The following is a 15810-nucleotide window of genomic DNA, read 5'->3' on the forward strand; positions in this document are numbered from 1 at the left end:
CCTTTTCAAAGAGGGTAATCTAGGTTGACAAAAAAAATGACCGAGTGTTACGCCTAAATGGTGTGACAAGTTTTCTTTGAAAGTTTGATGGAACATCGGCCATTAAAAGATGAACGGCCCATAAAAGGAAAAATCCAAAGTCAATCGAACTTTCAGAAAGAACTTACCACATCATTTCGGCATAAAATTCGTCAAAGACTTAAAGCATTTCTGTTCTAAAAAACATCTGGGAGAGATTAATACACAACCACTGTGTACTTATTGCCTTTCTGTTTCTGGCATTAAAAGTGTCATTTGCTTTTAAATATACACAATTGACAGACTGAGTAATGTAGCAAACAAACAAGACCAATATGCAGTTGTGAGTTAACAGGATTACACTTAACAGGTATACTACTCACCAAAAATTAACAAAATTACTGTAACATATGGATTAGATTCAAGGGTTATCGATCGGCATGGGAGTTATGCGCCTCCTGGCAGGCTTAGTTGAAACTGGAGGCGCAGGAGTAGTACTAACAGGTGGTTTCGGTAAGGCTAATTCACTCCCTTCCGTCTTGTTTTTTCTCTCAACTTCGTCCACTGCTTCAGTAGCAGAATTAGGTGGGGTGTTGATTATTTCATCCGGAATCTGAATCACCTGGGGACTCTTCTGTTCTTCATAGCTAGTCTTAGTTTCTGGAAAAGAACTGAAGCATGTAAGTTCAGGCTTTTAAAGAAGATATTCAATACAAACACCAACAGAAGTACGGAAGCTGCTATAGATATGTAATACCAAAATCTCACCGACCCTAAGAAAATGAAACATGACTTTGGCTTTTAAGTCATGTTTGATATCTTTCTTTTTCAGACATGTTTAGAATGCACCGATTACGGAAATAATTTCACACAACTAGTTTTGCAAGAAGTTAGAAAAAAGAGGTCAACATTGAAATCATCTCTTGTTGTTCTTTAGAAAGAAAAGTTTGATTCAATCACAAGTCATGACAGATACGGAAAGAACAACATAAATCTGTGTAACATGGGTTACTAATATTGGAGACCATATTCGACAATTCAACTTACGAGCTCAACTCCACGAATTACCCTCCTTCTGGCCCTAGTTAACGCTAAAAATTGATCTTATGAAGTCTAACAACTTCCACTAAGTTTGTGACCATCCAACTCAAAACCAATGGCCAATAAGTGAAAAGAACCTAGACATTATATTCTTGGTTACTAAAGTACCCTTTCTTCATGTGAGACTACTCTGGCACGCCCCTCACATGTGTTATTTTAGCCTAACATGTGTCTTTCTTTTGTTGGGTAATATGGAGCTTCTGGAGTGCATGTGGCCGTGAAGACTATCACGTGTGGGCCTGGCTCTGATATCATGTTAAGTTTGTGGCCATTCAACTAAAAACCAATTGGCAATGAGTGCAGGGGACCTAGACATTATATTTTTGGTTACTAGAGTACCCTTTTCTAACCCCATTAGCCGATCCCTGTAAGTCCTTAGGCTCGAAAGGGTAACAAAATATACATGGAAAGCAAACAAGACATTATTGTTCACTACACATCAAAAGATATTAGTAAAATGAACATTTAATGAAGTAATGAACTTATCCAAGAAAGTACACAAAGAAAGTGAATAGAACCTGATACGGAGATGGGTGATCCTAGTTCATCGCTTTCAAATTCTATAAGAGTACAATAACCATCTTGAGAGGACAACGCTAGATACTTGGCATCAAGTGACCTTGCAAGCGGAAAATGATAGACATTAATTCGGATGACTTTTCCTTTCGTAACATAACAGATAAATTACGCCAAGGTTAAAAAGGGTCGAGGCGCAAGCCTTGAGGATCACATTAATGAAGAAATAGGACTTTTTTCTATCGTACTGAGCTTACTTTTCTTGAGTTTTGATTAAAATTAATAGTAACTTTAGTTACCTTGTATAAGCCCTTGGACCCACTTATTTCTTGTTTGACAGGCCCTAGTGAATTATAAATCTTGTAGCAAAGTTCCAAACTGTGTGTTTTTACTATGAATTGTTTGTATACTATACATTTCCAAATTGTATACTACCTTGAGGTTTAAAATTGTTTTCTAAACATTGCCTGAACCGACCAGAAACGTCTACATAAGCAAGATACATCAGTTTACCATGCAATGTCTGTTATGGCTGCATAGTGAAGGCCTGCGAAGACGGCTATAGGAGGAACACTCTCTGAGTCATAAATGTATAAAGAGTTCAAAGTGGCCACGGCAAAAACAAGGCGATGTGGAAGTTTAAAGAACTCGCCTGCTCAAGCAATAAAAGATGATCAGATCAATTACTAAAACAAGGACATATTCCAAAAATAATATTATAATCAATTTACCCGAGTTAGATGTCCGTAAGTTAAAAACAACAGGGCAAAACCTTACTGCCACAACAGGTTTGCCAGTGGCAGGGAGCAGCAAAGAAGGCCTGCAAAAGAGAAAGTTGATAGCATTAAGAGTATGCTACGGATGGAATACTGAAGTGTACTTTACTTGCTATTCCTCGATTTGTCTAAATCCAATTACAGGATTCTATATAGATATAGCCTCATTATTTGAATGGAGGATCTATTCAGTTCCATTCTCTTGCCTTGAAAGATCTTTTCTTGAAAATACATATGCAGTATTTACAGTGTCTGACGCAGATGAGCATTTGTAAGAACCTGCAACGAGTAAGCAGTACAAATGAGTTAATATAAAGTTACACAGAGAAACAAACAATAGCATAGAATAACAGATAGTCGTAGTGTAGACTATGTAGTTTCTTGATAAATCTTTACATACTACAGCTTTAATCAGAAAAAGGACCTATGGCAATTGTAAATTATTACTAAGCTAACATGAATCCAGATATACATAGATTGACAGGAAAATCAACTTAGTACTCTACCTGCAGGCACCACTAGAAATGTACCATCAGGTGACCAGGACAATCTCCGAAAGAAGGATGGTAATGTCTCGTCATGAAAGAGATGGTTTTTAGTTGATTGAACCTGTGAAGATTCAATAACAAAAAAATGAAACAACAACATAAGACAAAGATAAAGAAGAGGAAAACAACTCAAATACAAGTTATAGACATAAAACTTTAAGAAATTGATTCGTAGTTTGTGAGAGAAGTTGATTGCTGAACCTTAGAATCAACTGGAAGTTGTTGTTCAGCCTTTGCAATGACATGTTGGCATACATAATTCAGCGTCTTGAGACCTTTCGGATTAGTAAGAGGCTTATTTGCGTATATGCGACAGGTTCTATCTGAACTAAGTGAAGCAACATAATGACCCAATGGATCCCATGAAACTCCTTGAACATAGTGCATGTGGCCATCCAAAATCTGACGAGCAGAACCTATTATAAAGGAAGTAGCCATAATATTATCATTATTATATTAAAAAAAATGGAACAGAAGCAAGCAAAGCTTTCAACCACAAGTTCTGCTTATTACCTTTGCAAACATCCCATATGATGCAGGAGTTATCAACAGATCCAGAAACAAGATAGGAACCATCTGTGGACCACTCCAGATCCAGGACATCCTTCCGGTGAAACCTAACTCACAAAGGTTCAGTAGAGCAAGCACAGATGATACGGATACAAGTAATAAAAAACTTAGTCGAGCATTCTTATAGAATCTTACGATAATGTCTTCAGAACTTTCCATGTTTCACCAGTATCAGTGGAGTGCAGCTTCCATATTATTAGCTCCCCCCCTACAGCGAGAAACACCCAAACCATCATGTTTAATTATTTAATAGTCTATAATATCTGGATCGGAAGAAATTGGTTTTGAACTAAGATTAACCATTCTAAAGAAGGGTCCGACATAAGTAAAGATTTATACCATCTGCACCAGAAGCGAGCAATTCTCCTGCAAAATTAAGCGACATTGTTATATCTACAGTGTAAATGATAATCATTTTCTCTAAATATGCAAGAGCAATAAAATTCGCAAATTACAAAAGATGTTCAAAGAAACTAAAAATTGTACTTGTGTATGCTTGAGTATGGGCATGAGACACAATGAAGAGGACAGAACCATGATTTAGAACAACGACAGAAATGTGCACTGACAAACAATTAAACTAAGCACTCGTGGTTTCCTGGACTGCACACTGTATAATAACTCCAATTGGCACATGGTACTAATACCAGTTGCAAAAATCAAACGTAATAACAGTATTATTTTCCTGCCCCATATCTCTCATAACCAATTGTGCCTCACAGATGGATACAAACAAAAAGTGTAACCATAAAGTGGGGCATTGCAGCTTCCAGGAAAAATTGGGTGCACGTAAAATTTACCGTTTCTTTCAGTGACTTCTCCCAAGTGTCGTTTTTCTTGAAAAGAAAATGACGCAGTAAGGAAACACCACCATTTACTAAAAAATTACTGAAGAAAAATTATTAATATTAGTATATAAAAGGATGCCAGTTTCAGTACTAAAATGAACCCCTTCTCGAGATCTCCATACAAATGCAAACACACAGTTGTCATTTATAACATCAGGAGTGATTGAGTCATTGCCATATTTCAATATTACATAGCCTAATAAACATTGAATTACGTAAGCAGCACTCAAATTTACATTATTATTCAAACCAAAACTCTAGGGATAAATGGTAGGGTCTCTTACCAGATGGGGAGAACCGCAGAATATTCACAGCAGAGCCATGGTAAGAAAGACTAGTGTGATAGGAAGCAGTTGGAGCTTTCTTTTCTACTTCAGTTGTATTTATATGCCAAAGCTGGAATTATCAAAGATATATTAGTCAAGCTAAAACGTCACAAAGACGAAATCTAAGATCAGCTTTTAGTTTTCACCACTTCAAATGTTAAACCACAGACAACTTATAATTCCAACAAAAAGTACAGAAAAATTCAGAGTTTGTGAATATATTTTCTTCACTTTAACCAAACAAATACAGAATAGACTTGAATTTTAATACAAATGTAAAACTTCACTTCGGTTTTATTAAACTAAACACCGATGTAACTAATCTTCTACTAACTTCAGCAGGTTGTAGCTTGAGTAGTGAGTACAGATTACAGCACTGGGACCTGAAAAAGGTACTTCGCAGAGACGGGGAGATGGAACATTTTAACTAAAATAAGAGTCCTTTCTGATGTGCTCCATTATTAATACAATCCTCACTTGGAAAAGAATTTAACCATATAACTTCGCGGAGTAATTGGACTCCGTTATTATACCCAAGGAATGAAATTTCGGGTATACATGGAAATGGAAACATTTCGGTCCAAAATGTTTCGAAATTTAATTCACTTGATAAGGCATTGTTAGGAAAAGTAGATAAATTTCGGTCTTGATGGAAATATCCCTAGGCGTGAAATATTTCGAAATTTAATTCCTTGATTATACATCATCACTAATCAAAATACCCAATATACGCAAAATTAGAGTATGTATTACTCATATCAAAATATTTAACCCTTAAACCCAAAGAGGAAATTCCCCTAATCTTTCTAAATAGAAATTTTTATAGCAATAGAAACCTATCTTTCAAAACCTAGGGTTTAACACAATATATATCAACTTCCCTCGTATTTAACCAAAAAGTTGGAAGGATCAAAGGAAAATGAGAAACATGATGAGAGAAAAAGGGAGAGAGAGAGAGAGAACCTTGATATCGAAATCGGCACCACCAGTGGCAAGGAGTCCAGATTTGGGATGGAAATCTAGGGTTAGAACTGGTTTGGTGTCATGCCAATTGATCTGGACTGTACCTCCTTTCATTCTTAATATCTAACTAGGGTTCGGATCGAACCAAACAAAGTAACTGGAGATGGTTGAACAAAGATGAGAAATGGGAAAAGCAAGATGAAGAATACAGTAAGGGGATTTTGGCGCCAATGGGTATTAATTCAAGGCGGGAAATGGGACACTTTATGCAAGGCTGGAGCCTGGAGGTAGAGGTGGGAATCTGACGGATACGGGCACCCACGGATACTTTTCCTTTGGGTCGAGGCAGATCCGGTAGATCTCCTCAATAGCCAATAGGATAGTGGGGTGAATTGGGCCGGTGAACTTGAAAATCCAACTGCCCATAGCCTGTCCATACACGATTAAATAGATGGGTACGTAGGTCGAGTTTCGAGCAGTCAGGCACTTATAGATAATCTAAGGGACGGTGGCAATTCAATCTCTTGGAGAATTCAACCTTATGTCCAAGAAGCTAAGAAAGGGTTGAGCTTACAACCGCTATGGGAACTCAACTTTTGCTACAGGGAGGGTAATTCAGAAGCTCACAACCTAGCCCACTCGGTCTTAGGTTATGGCACTACTTTGTGAATCAATTCCCTCTAACGGTTTGTTTTCTTTGTTCAGTCTACTTTTAACTTCGTGATGTACACAACTTTGGCCTAGCCTTATCAATGAAGTTATCAGTTAAAAAAAAAATTGGTCCTTAAGAGAAGATTACAAAAACTGAAAGTTAAAATAAAGACCAAATGATGATCTTGTTAAGTGATTTGGCACAGAGCCTCAACTAGGTAACTACTTAGACAGAAACGCAAAGATTGTGGGCTATCGAGTTGCAAATGCGTGAGCAGTGCATAATGTGTATCTGTCGACCGGAAAACCTACCGCGTAATTCTCTAACCTCCATCTGAAGGCGCCAAGGGACCAAGCCTTCACCATTTGGATAAGAATCCAACCGACGAATCACCCTCAAGTTTGTATGTCTCTAATCCCAGCTGCTCGGCAAGGTCCAACCCTAAATCGAAACTTAAATGCCCCATTGTAAATGCCTATTGTCAATAGTCGAGATTGGAGGCAAACTTCTAGGAAGCGAAGTGATGATTTCACCATTGTGATTAATAGCTACAGTTGATGTCGATGTTTTGTCTACCCGAAATGCTCAATCGACATTGATCTTTATGAGATTTTTTGAGTCTGATTCTCATTTCAATAGTTATTTTGCGAAAGGGGCACATATGTATAGAGTGATGAGTTGGGGACATGAAGAATTGAAGATGTTCTTTTTTTAGTTTGGGGAATGGACCAACTTTGACTAACTTCGTCATCCACAAAGTAACGGCTTCAAGCAACAATTAACTAAGGGTCCGTTTGATACATGAGAAAATGTGTGGGTAAGAAAACCATTTTTTTCTTGTGAGTAAGAAAATCAGAATTTTCTTAAGAAAAACACTTTTAAGCGTTTGATAGTAGCAAGAAAAATTTTGAAAAAATTCTAAAAGCACCCCAACATTACTGATTTGGGGACCCTCTTTACACATAAAAACAGGGCGCCTAGTACTAAAAGACTGTGCCTTTTTATAACTTCCCCAATTTGGGACCCGAGAGTTCTTTGAATGATAAATCATCCAATTTAGGGTTCTTCCTCGATTGCCTTCACATGTTGGTGAGACGAAGCAATTGCCTTTACATGTTGGTGAGACGACGATACAAGTTTAGCACCAACCGACGCTAAGAAATCACCTTTCGATTCAGACCCATTACTCCCACCATCATCAAGATCCCAAATCCAATCTTCATCTTCTCCTGTTATGTTAACATGATTAACCCTAGCATATTTAGTTTGTTTAACCTAATAAACTCTTATAGCTAGTCCAAGTACTTCCACACCAATTACTGTTTAGGTTTGATCAATCTATTCAATTTTGTTCATCAAATTTAATTGTGATTTTCTATAACGAGTAGCAAGGGTAGGAACCATTGATCTTAACTCACATTCAATCTGTTCAATTTTATTCATCAATTTTTTTGATTGGTATTTCCAAACATTCTTTGATGGGTATTTCCAAACAAGAGGGAAATTTGATGATTTTGTTCAACAAATAATTTGAGGATGTACACGCAGCTTTGATCATCTTGAAGAGAGAAAATGTTCTTGTTCTTGATCGAGATTTCTAGAGAGAGAGAGAGAGCTCTCTGAGGAGTTTGGATAATCATAGAAGAAAGATGTTCTTGTACTTGGTTTACTTCCACTAATTTATTGTGTGGGATTGTGATTTCTGTTTGTTTAGTTCCATTGACTTATGGGGTGAGACTGATTCTAGTTCTTCTTGTGTTCTTTTACATCGAGAGAAGGTTCAGAGGAATTTTCATAAGGTTTAGATCAGAATCTTCATATGGTGTAGGTGATGATGATGATGAGAATCTTCATAAATTAAGAGAGGGAAGCCAACACGGTTTAGATGAGAATCTTGGCAACGGGATTGAGATACGAGGGAAGCCAACATGGTTGTTCCTCTTTGAAAATCGGTTGAGAGAAACCGGAGATAATACGGGAGGAGAGAGAGCGTGTTATGAGTGAGTGAGAAATGAGTTTTCACATCTTTTTTGTGGGAAAAGAAATCAGCCCTTTTGCCTACTTTTTTTTTTTCTCATAAGAATCCGATTTTCTTACTCAAGGGTCCTATCAAACACTAAAAATCCGACTTTCTTGAGAAAATGACTTTCTCAGCCACGTTTTCTCACGTATCAAACGGACCCTTAAGTTAACCCTTTCGTTAGTCAGAAAAAGTGAGATGCCCCCACACTAGTTTTCATTTAACTTTTGATGCTCCAAACACTAATTTTTCAAATTCAATTGTTTCTAACATTACTGTTACAATTTTTTCTGAAATATTCAAAATAAAAATCTAATTTCATCCACCATGCCACCACCATTTCTCTCTCTGCGCTGATCATGCCACCACCATTTCTAGCTCTCTATCTTCTTTTTTCACTCTCTCTCTCTCTCCCTCCCCCACCCTCTCTCTCTCACGTACTGTTGGAATGAAGAGAGAATTTCCTTCGTCGGAACCCTCCTTCGTCTCAAACGAAGGAAAAGGGTCTCATGTGAAACCCTAAAATGTTTGAGGTTACTACATAACTCTATCACTTTCTCTTTCTAATTGTTGCGGCAGCGGAGAAGAGTTTCACTTGAAATCTTAAAACTTTTCATGCGGGTCACCAAGAAGGAAACTCTTCTTTATTTTGTCCGGACAATGGGAGATTGAGAGAGACAAGTTCATCTAAGATTTTGCACACCCAAAACTTGGATTATCCTGATATAAAATCGTAAATTTAACATCTTTTGATCTTTTTTAACAACACTAAGCTACTTGAATATTGATAATGATTTTTTTTTTAATATTAAGATACTTTAATGTTTATGATTATAGCCGTATTAATTCTTAAATCAATATTTGGTGAATGGATGATTGAATACGTACAATCAAATTCGTGGTCGCTCTTTCTCTGATACGTAGTTTATGTGCACGAAGTTTATGAATTTATGAGTTTAGAAGTTTATGTGAATATGATTAATGGATATGAATAGGTTATTTTATTTTCATTTTAAATAGTTTTTACAAAATTGCAAAAGATGCCTTTGGACCTTAGACCCAGGAATTCTTCAAATTATTAAACAACTCACATGAATCCCTAACTTTTGTTATTAGTTTATAATCTTTTAAATGACATAAATTGAGAATGAGCATAGAGGTTATTCTCACACTCCTCATCACTATGGTGTTCTTAATAAATCTAAAATTGGTCTCTCTATTTGATGAGGCGGAAAACATGCTACAACATTCCTTGTAAGATTTAGACCTACCTATAATACCCATAGTCCTAAAAAAAATTGCCAATCAGTGGAGAGAACATCATAAAAAAAAAAAAATCTAAACATTAATTTTAATAAGATATCAAAAAAAAAAATTGAATAAAAATAAACCTCATCATAAAATTATTAATAAATAAACCCAAAAAAGAACATCATCAAACAAGACTGCTAATAAGATTAATAATTCCAGTAGCTACACCACAAAGTTGCTCTAAGTTCTCTTCTCTTTTCTTCAAACCTTCGGGATAAGCGAGGCCCGAAACCCTTTTGAATGCGAGTTTACAAGAAAATGGATAATTCGCAGCTGCGCCAACTTGGATCGACGCCTTGTCAACTTCGTCGTTACCCAAGTCTTGAATCGAACCCTCAAGCGAAGAAGTTGAGTAATTATACTTATCCACACATTCCTTTAGAACTTCAATAGAGTTTGGGTCAGTCACATTTTTTAGCAAAGTTTTGCTTATATAAGTAGATGTATCAGTAGCATTGTTGATACCCACATTGATAATGATAGTGGCTAGTCCTTTAAGATCAGCAGTTTGGCTTGAAGGATTTGAATTTAGGGTTGAAATGCAAAGATCAGGATAATCAGTTTGTGTGCATGTAGTTTGGATTAGTTTTGTATCTCCTAATACAAATAAAGATGATTCATGGAAGAAGTTAAAGAATGAAAGAGAAATAAGAAGAAGAAAAACAATGGAGGAATATGAACTCATATTGTTCTAGTGTTTTTTGGCTCAAACTTTGTGTGAAAAATTATTATTAATTGAATCATATATATAGTGAAAAGTTAAAATTGATTTTAGAATTTTGCAGTTTCAAAAAAATCTATTGGATTCTATAATTGAGACTAAATTTGGCCTATTGAGTAAGAATTAAAGTTAGAACGGATTCATGGAAAAGGAAATAATGAATGAAGTATTTATGGTTTAAGATCTTGGTGTTCAATAAAATCATAGGTCTTTTAGAAATAAAATATATCATAAATAAGGGAGGAAAATATACTCAAAAGAATTTCAAATTTGGGAGCAACTATAGGCGCCTTCCAAAAGTGTTGTAGGGGCCTCCCCTCTATAGGCGCGTCCCAAAATTGCTTAGGCACCTCCCTCTTCTTTTCCACTTTTACGTCAGATTCTTTCTCTATCTACTTTCTCTTTCAATTTTCAATCTAAAAATCAATCAAAGATTAAACTTAAAAAGAAATTCATTAATCTATCAACAAAAAATCATTAATCAATCAAAGATTAAACATCACGAAGGATATCAAAAAACTAGGTTTCTTGAAAGACTTCAAGTTTAAGGAAATAAAAAAAAAAAAAAATCATATTTCCAAGCTTAATGTTTTAGGTTTTGTTGAGATGAAGAAATCCTAGATAGGGGATGAAGAAACCAACCCTAGATTTTGAACATGATGAAGCACGAAAGAATCAAGTTTTGTGAAATTTGGGATAAACCTTGGTCATGTCCCTCGTCAGTCCGAGACCCAAAGCATGGCCTCCGACTGGTCCAGGTCGGAACCAATCAGACTGGACAATCCGAGACAATGGTTTGGACCTCAGACTGTTCAACGCGAGGGGAGGCGTCTACAGTTGTCGGGGTTTGACCACGGTCAAACCCTCTTGGGAGGTGCCTACAACAATTTGGGGAGGCCCCTATAGACGCTCAAACTCGTGTGTCATTAAAATTTTATTATATTTTTTGTCCAACTCACGCTATTATTAACAAGAAAGTAAATAAACAAATTCGTAACACTAATAATTAATTAAAAAAAAATTCATAACACTACCAAGAAGAATTCGCCTAGAGACGGCCTACAACCATAATCAGAGGCGAGCTCGTGTAAGGGCATGCGAGCCCTTATGTGAATTTTCTGATAGGGAAATTTTAGTCATACCGCGTTATATTGTTATTCACACTGCAAAAACACTTGATTAAGTTAATATACTACGACCAAGGCAAGTTTATTATAATTTAGGTTATTAGTCTCTCCTTGTTTTTTCTTAAGGAATATATCCACAACCCCGATTGTGATTTAAACAAATTTTGAATTCCTTTTTCGTTCTTTTTTCAGAGCTACATAAATACTTTTCTTGGAGTCATAACAATCTAATGAGATAATAACAAAAAACATATACTAATCAATATAAATATTTGGGTTATTTCTCAAATGGCCCCAACTTTGTGACCAGCTTCCTGCCTGGCCCCCTAGATTAGCAAAAATACCCATATGACCCCCCTTTTTCAGTTATCTTTAACTTTCCGTTACTCTCTCTCCTCTTATTATTTTTCTCTTTCTGCCACATCATCTGTTACGCCACCTCATCATCTTCTCCGGTGAAGGTCGCCGACCGGCGACCTTCAAACATTAAAAAAAAATTTCTCTCTTCTCTCTCTCTCTAAAATTATTATTATTTAAAAAAAAAAATATGTCCTCTCTCTAAAAAATTCGCCGGAGTTTTTAGAGAGAGAGAGAGGACAGATTTTTTAAAAAAAAAAAAATTAAAGAGAGAGGAGAGGAAAAACATTTTTTTTAATGTTTGAAGGTCGCCGGCCGAAAAATTGGCCGGTCGGCGACCTTCACCGGAGAAGATGATGAGGTGGTGTAACAGATGATGTGGCAGAGAGAGACAAAGAGATGGAGGAGAGAGAGTAACAGAAAGTTAAAGATAACTGAAAAAGGGGGCCATATGGGTATATTTGCTAATCCAGGGGGCCAGGCAGGAAGCTGGTCACAAAGTTGAGGGTCATTTGGAAAATAACCCTAAATATTTTTACTTACTAGAAGTAGCAATAAGAATCTAAACATAAACAAAAACAAAGTTAAAGGAATAAGAAGCTTACCTCGATGTAATTGTGTAATAAACCTTTGTAGAGAATGAAACAGATTAATTTGATGTTTGTTCTTTCATTTCAGTGTCTTTTAGACTTCAACAAGTAATTAATTAAGTTAAAATGTTATGATTTTGTCTTTGTCCTTTAAACTTTCTATTAATTAGAGTGTGTTTAACACTTTAACTTTAATTGGTTTCAGTAAACCACATATGAAGATGTCTACATTTGTTATTTTAGTGCCCCTTTTAAAAGAAAAAATTATTTTAAAAAAATGATGTAACTCACAAGAAGCAAACCCTAAATCTTAGATTCTCTAATCAACTACTCTACCAACTGTACTATCCAAATAAACGTGGTATATATTTTCATTAAAAAATACATATAATGGTTTTATCTATACATCAATGATGTTGAACGTATAGAAAGAAAGAAACGCCATTATCTTTATCCCATTTGTTTTCAGTGTTAACATTATCATAATAAAATACTTGTCTGAATTGTTGAAATCGGAGCCGATTTTGGCTCGAATCGACTCGTCAAACTATGAAATGGAATACGCCATTGCGCTCGTCCCGTCGAGCTCTTCAATTTTGAGCAAAGAATCACTCGAATCTGATTCCGGATGAATGAGAAATTCGAGTTTAAAGTTTGGATGAAAAATCTGTTAAGTTAGAGTCTAAAACGGCAAAAGGGACGGAGTTAGATTGTGGGCTATCTCTCTCTGAAAACTCTATCTCTTTCTCACTAATATCTCTTTTTCTTTCTCTTTCTCTCATTATCTCTTTCTCTTTCCTCTCTCTCATCATCTCTCTAAATCTTTTTCTCTCTCTCATCATCTTTAAAACCTCTCATCAATTCTATTGAAGATGCAGTACTCCAAAGAGATAAGAATAAATTTTCTCCCATAACCAAGAGACATGACGTTAGATTAATTTCTGAATAGATTGCTCGCACGTCACTACTTCAGTTGCTTTTTATGGTTGAAGTGTTAATATGATGATGTTTGATGTTTTTGATGGTTGAAGTGTTAATATGATGATGTTTGGTCTTTCTTCTTCTTGTCAATCTTCATCTTTATCAAATACTATTGAGAAAAAGTATTGAATAATGACTTAATTTGAGTAATAGAAGAGAACTACTCTTATTGAAAAAAAAACTAAACTAGAAACATAAGCCCCTTGAAATTGCAGCAGTAAATATCCTCTGTTTATAAGAAGCTATGTGATCGTCCAGATCAGAGGTGTCGTCATACATCTTCATGTTAGGAAATGTGAACTTTCTGGGCATCTCTACTAGTGCAATCGCATCAACAAATGGCGAGTCAGCATAGTTTTGTGGAACACTCTTCTTGAATGGAGTTAGGACCCCCTGGAATTCTGGTGATCAGAGCCTCCATTTCAGCTAGTCTCTTAGTCAAGGGTTGCTCTAAGGGGGTACCATGGTCAGCTGTTGAGTGAAAGCTTGTTGAAAGGCTTGTGTGGGAGCTACAAATAGAGCGCTTGTAGATCCAGTTCCTACTTGACTAGAGGTGAAGCCTCCAAAAATGTTGTGAGGAGGTGTTGCGCGATTAGATGGTCCTCCCACTTCAGAGTTGTTAGGAGGTGGTCGTGTGTCCCCCAAAGCCTGTCTTCTTGGAACTACCAATTCGCTAATCATTTCTTACAGTAACTGGTTCTCTGCTCGAACAGAAGTGTTCTTCTCCTCCAAAGCTCTCAACCTTTCAGCATTTTCTTGCATTTGAGTAGTAAGTGCAGCAAGTTGTGATGAAAAATCCACAGAGGTATTGGACATGTCTCATTCCATTGTACGTGTCTTTTCGGCAGTTAGTAGCTGGGCCCCTCGTTCTAGCTCCAAATCGTAGATGGTAAAAAGTCTACGGGTCGGAAAGTCCAACAGTTAACGGGTTGACAGTCAGAAGTCTTGTCGGGTCGGGTCGGATGTTACAGGGACCGCCAACGTGTCGAAAAGAACCTGCACACAAAAAGAGACAAAAAATCGTGAAGCCTCTAGGACACCTGGATGGTGCCGGCCTAAGGGGGCTCTAACAGTCAAGTCAGATACTCGGTCCAATAAGATAAGCAAGTCAAAAGAGAAGCAATAGAGGGGTAACCGTCGTCGGAGTACTTAGGTGATCCGGCTCGTAGAGGTGTCGGAATAGATTTCTACGGGAAAGATACACTTACTGTATATTCAGGAGCAGCAAGGATGTGGAGGATGATAATGGTATCGTGCCAATAACCTCCTGGCCATAAGTGAGTCTTGTAGTAAGGTGTTGGTCGTAAGTGAGTCTTCCAGTAAAGTGTTGGTCGTAAGTGACTCTTGCAGTAAGGTGTTGGTCGTAAGTGAGTCTTGCAGTAAGGTGCTGGTCCTAAGTGAGTCTTGCAGTAAGGTGATGGTTGTAAGTGTTGGGTTTTATACCCTTCTACTAGTGTTTATAGCGGAATTAAGACATCTAATGTCTACACTAGTATTCCCAGGATCACATGCATAAACCTATGATAATCATTAATTAAAACTAGAAAGATAAATACCTTATTCGCTAGTTTTCCCTCGAACCTTTCCAATTGCTTATGAGAAGACCAAGAGCTTCAAGTGTAGCTCCTCTACTTGGGACACGAGCAAACAATTTGATCTCCCACCTTGTTGTATAGCTAGCACACCAATGGTGGTTGGAAAAGAAGAACTCCTTTCTTCTTGACTAGATAGATAGTTAATGGGAATTAGCTCACTTTCTCCTCTCTACTTGATGTGGTAGAGTAAGAAAGCTTAGAGAGAAATTCCACTCCTTATTCTCTGCCCTAAGAGTGTTTATATAGAACCCTAATAAGAATCCACCTCCTTTTAGGTTTCCTAAAACACCCTTTAGAATAAGATTTAGGGAAATAGTCGAAAATAGCAACTATTGGTATTTTCTCAATTCCCTAAGGAGGAGGTGCCCAAACACCACGAAAATTGGCAGATATAATGTTTATTATATCAGCAACTAACCCTCCAAAATTCAGCCCAATCCGAGTCCTAGAAGTACCCGAACCGGTCTAGGCCCAAAAACCCTGTTTTTGGCCTTTTTGTACTATCTTTGCCTAATTCCTTTTTAGGCCTATGAGATATGTTTATGGGACACTCCCATGATTATATCTCACTCCCACTAGTCATATTCTAGATCAATTTGTCACTCTTATGTGTAACCCGTTGTAGGATCCGATCGAAGTTAGCTGCGAATTACTTCGTAATTCGACGATCGTAGTTGGTCTCTAGCTACAACTCTACGATCCCTAAATCAATCGGACTTGATGATCTTCCACATCAATTGTCCTATCCGACAAATTGTTCGCATTGTCACCTTGGTCGAAGGACATCTCC

The 15810-nt window shown here is 36.9% G+C and overlaps 1 protein-coding gene and 1 pseudogene across 2 annotated transcripts; both read right to left on the minus strand.

The window, feature by feature from the left end:
• Positions 1-232: 232 nt before the first annotated feature.
• FAS2 (Transducin/WD40 repeat-like superfamily protein) lies at positions 233-6013 on the minus strand. Of its 2 annotated transcripts, none has more exons than XM_086653862.1 (12): positions 5667-6013; positions 4662-4773; positions 3869-3895; positions 3665-3737; positions 3473-3576; positions 3161-3375; positions 2918-3020; positions 2618-2690; positions 2367-2455; positions 2149-2287; positions 1638-1738; positions 233-678 (listed from the first exon to the last, which is right to left on the minus strand). In XM_086653862.1, exons 1-12 carry the CDS (start codon positions 5778-5780, stop codon positions 440-442), a joined length of 1389 nt encoding a protein of 462 aa, XP_086509988.1. In that variant the 5' UTR covers positions 5781-6013; the 3' UTR covers positions 233-439. The 2 variants fall into 2 exon arrangements, with proteins under 2 accessions (XP_086509988.1, XP_086509987.1); XM_086653861.1 differs by having other exon boundaries at positions 2149-2290; positions 5667-5927.
• Positions 6014-9773: 3760 nt separating this feature from the next.
• LOC147567246 (cell wall / vacuolar inhibitor of fructosidase 2 pseudogene) lies at positions 9774-10334 on the minus strand (annotated as a pseudogene).
• Positions 10335-15810: the final 5476 nt, after the last annotated feature.

Source organism: Eschscholzia californica, unplaced genomic scaffold (assembly GCF_041429995.1).
Source record: "Eschscholzia californica isolate CP2 unplaced genomic scaffold, dmEscCali1.0.p SCAF_1, whole genome shotgun sequence".
NCBI classification, from domain to species: Eukaryota; Viridiplantae; Streptophyta; class Magnoliopsida; order Ranunculales; family Papaveraceae; genus Eschscholzia; species Eschscholzia californica.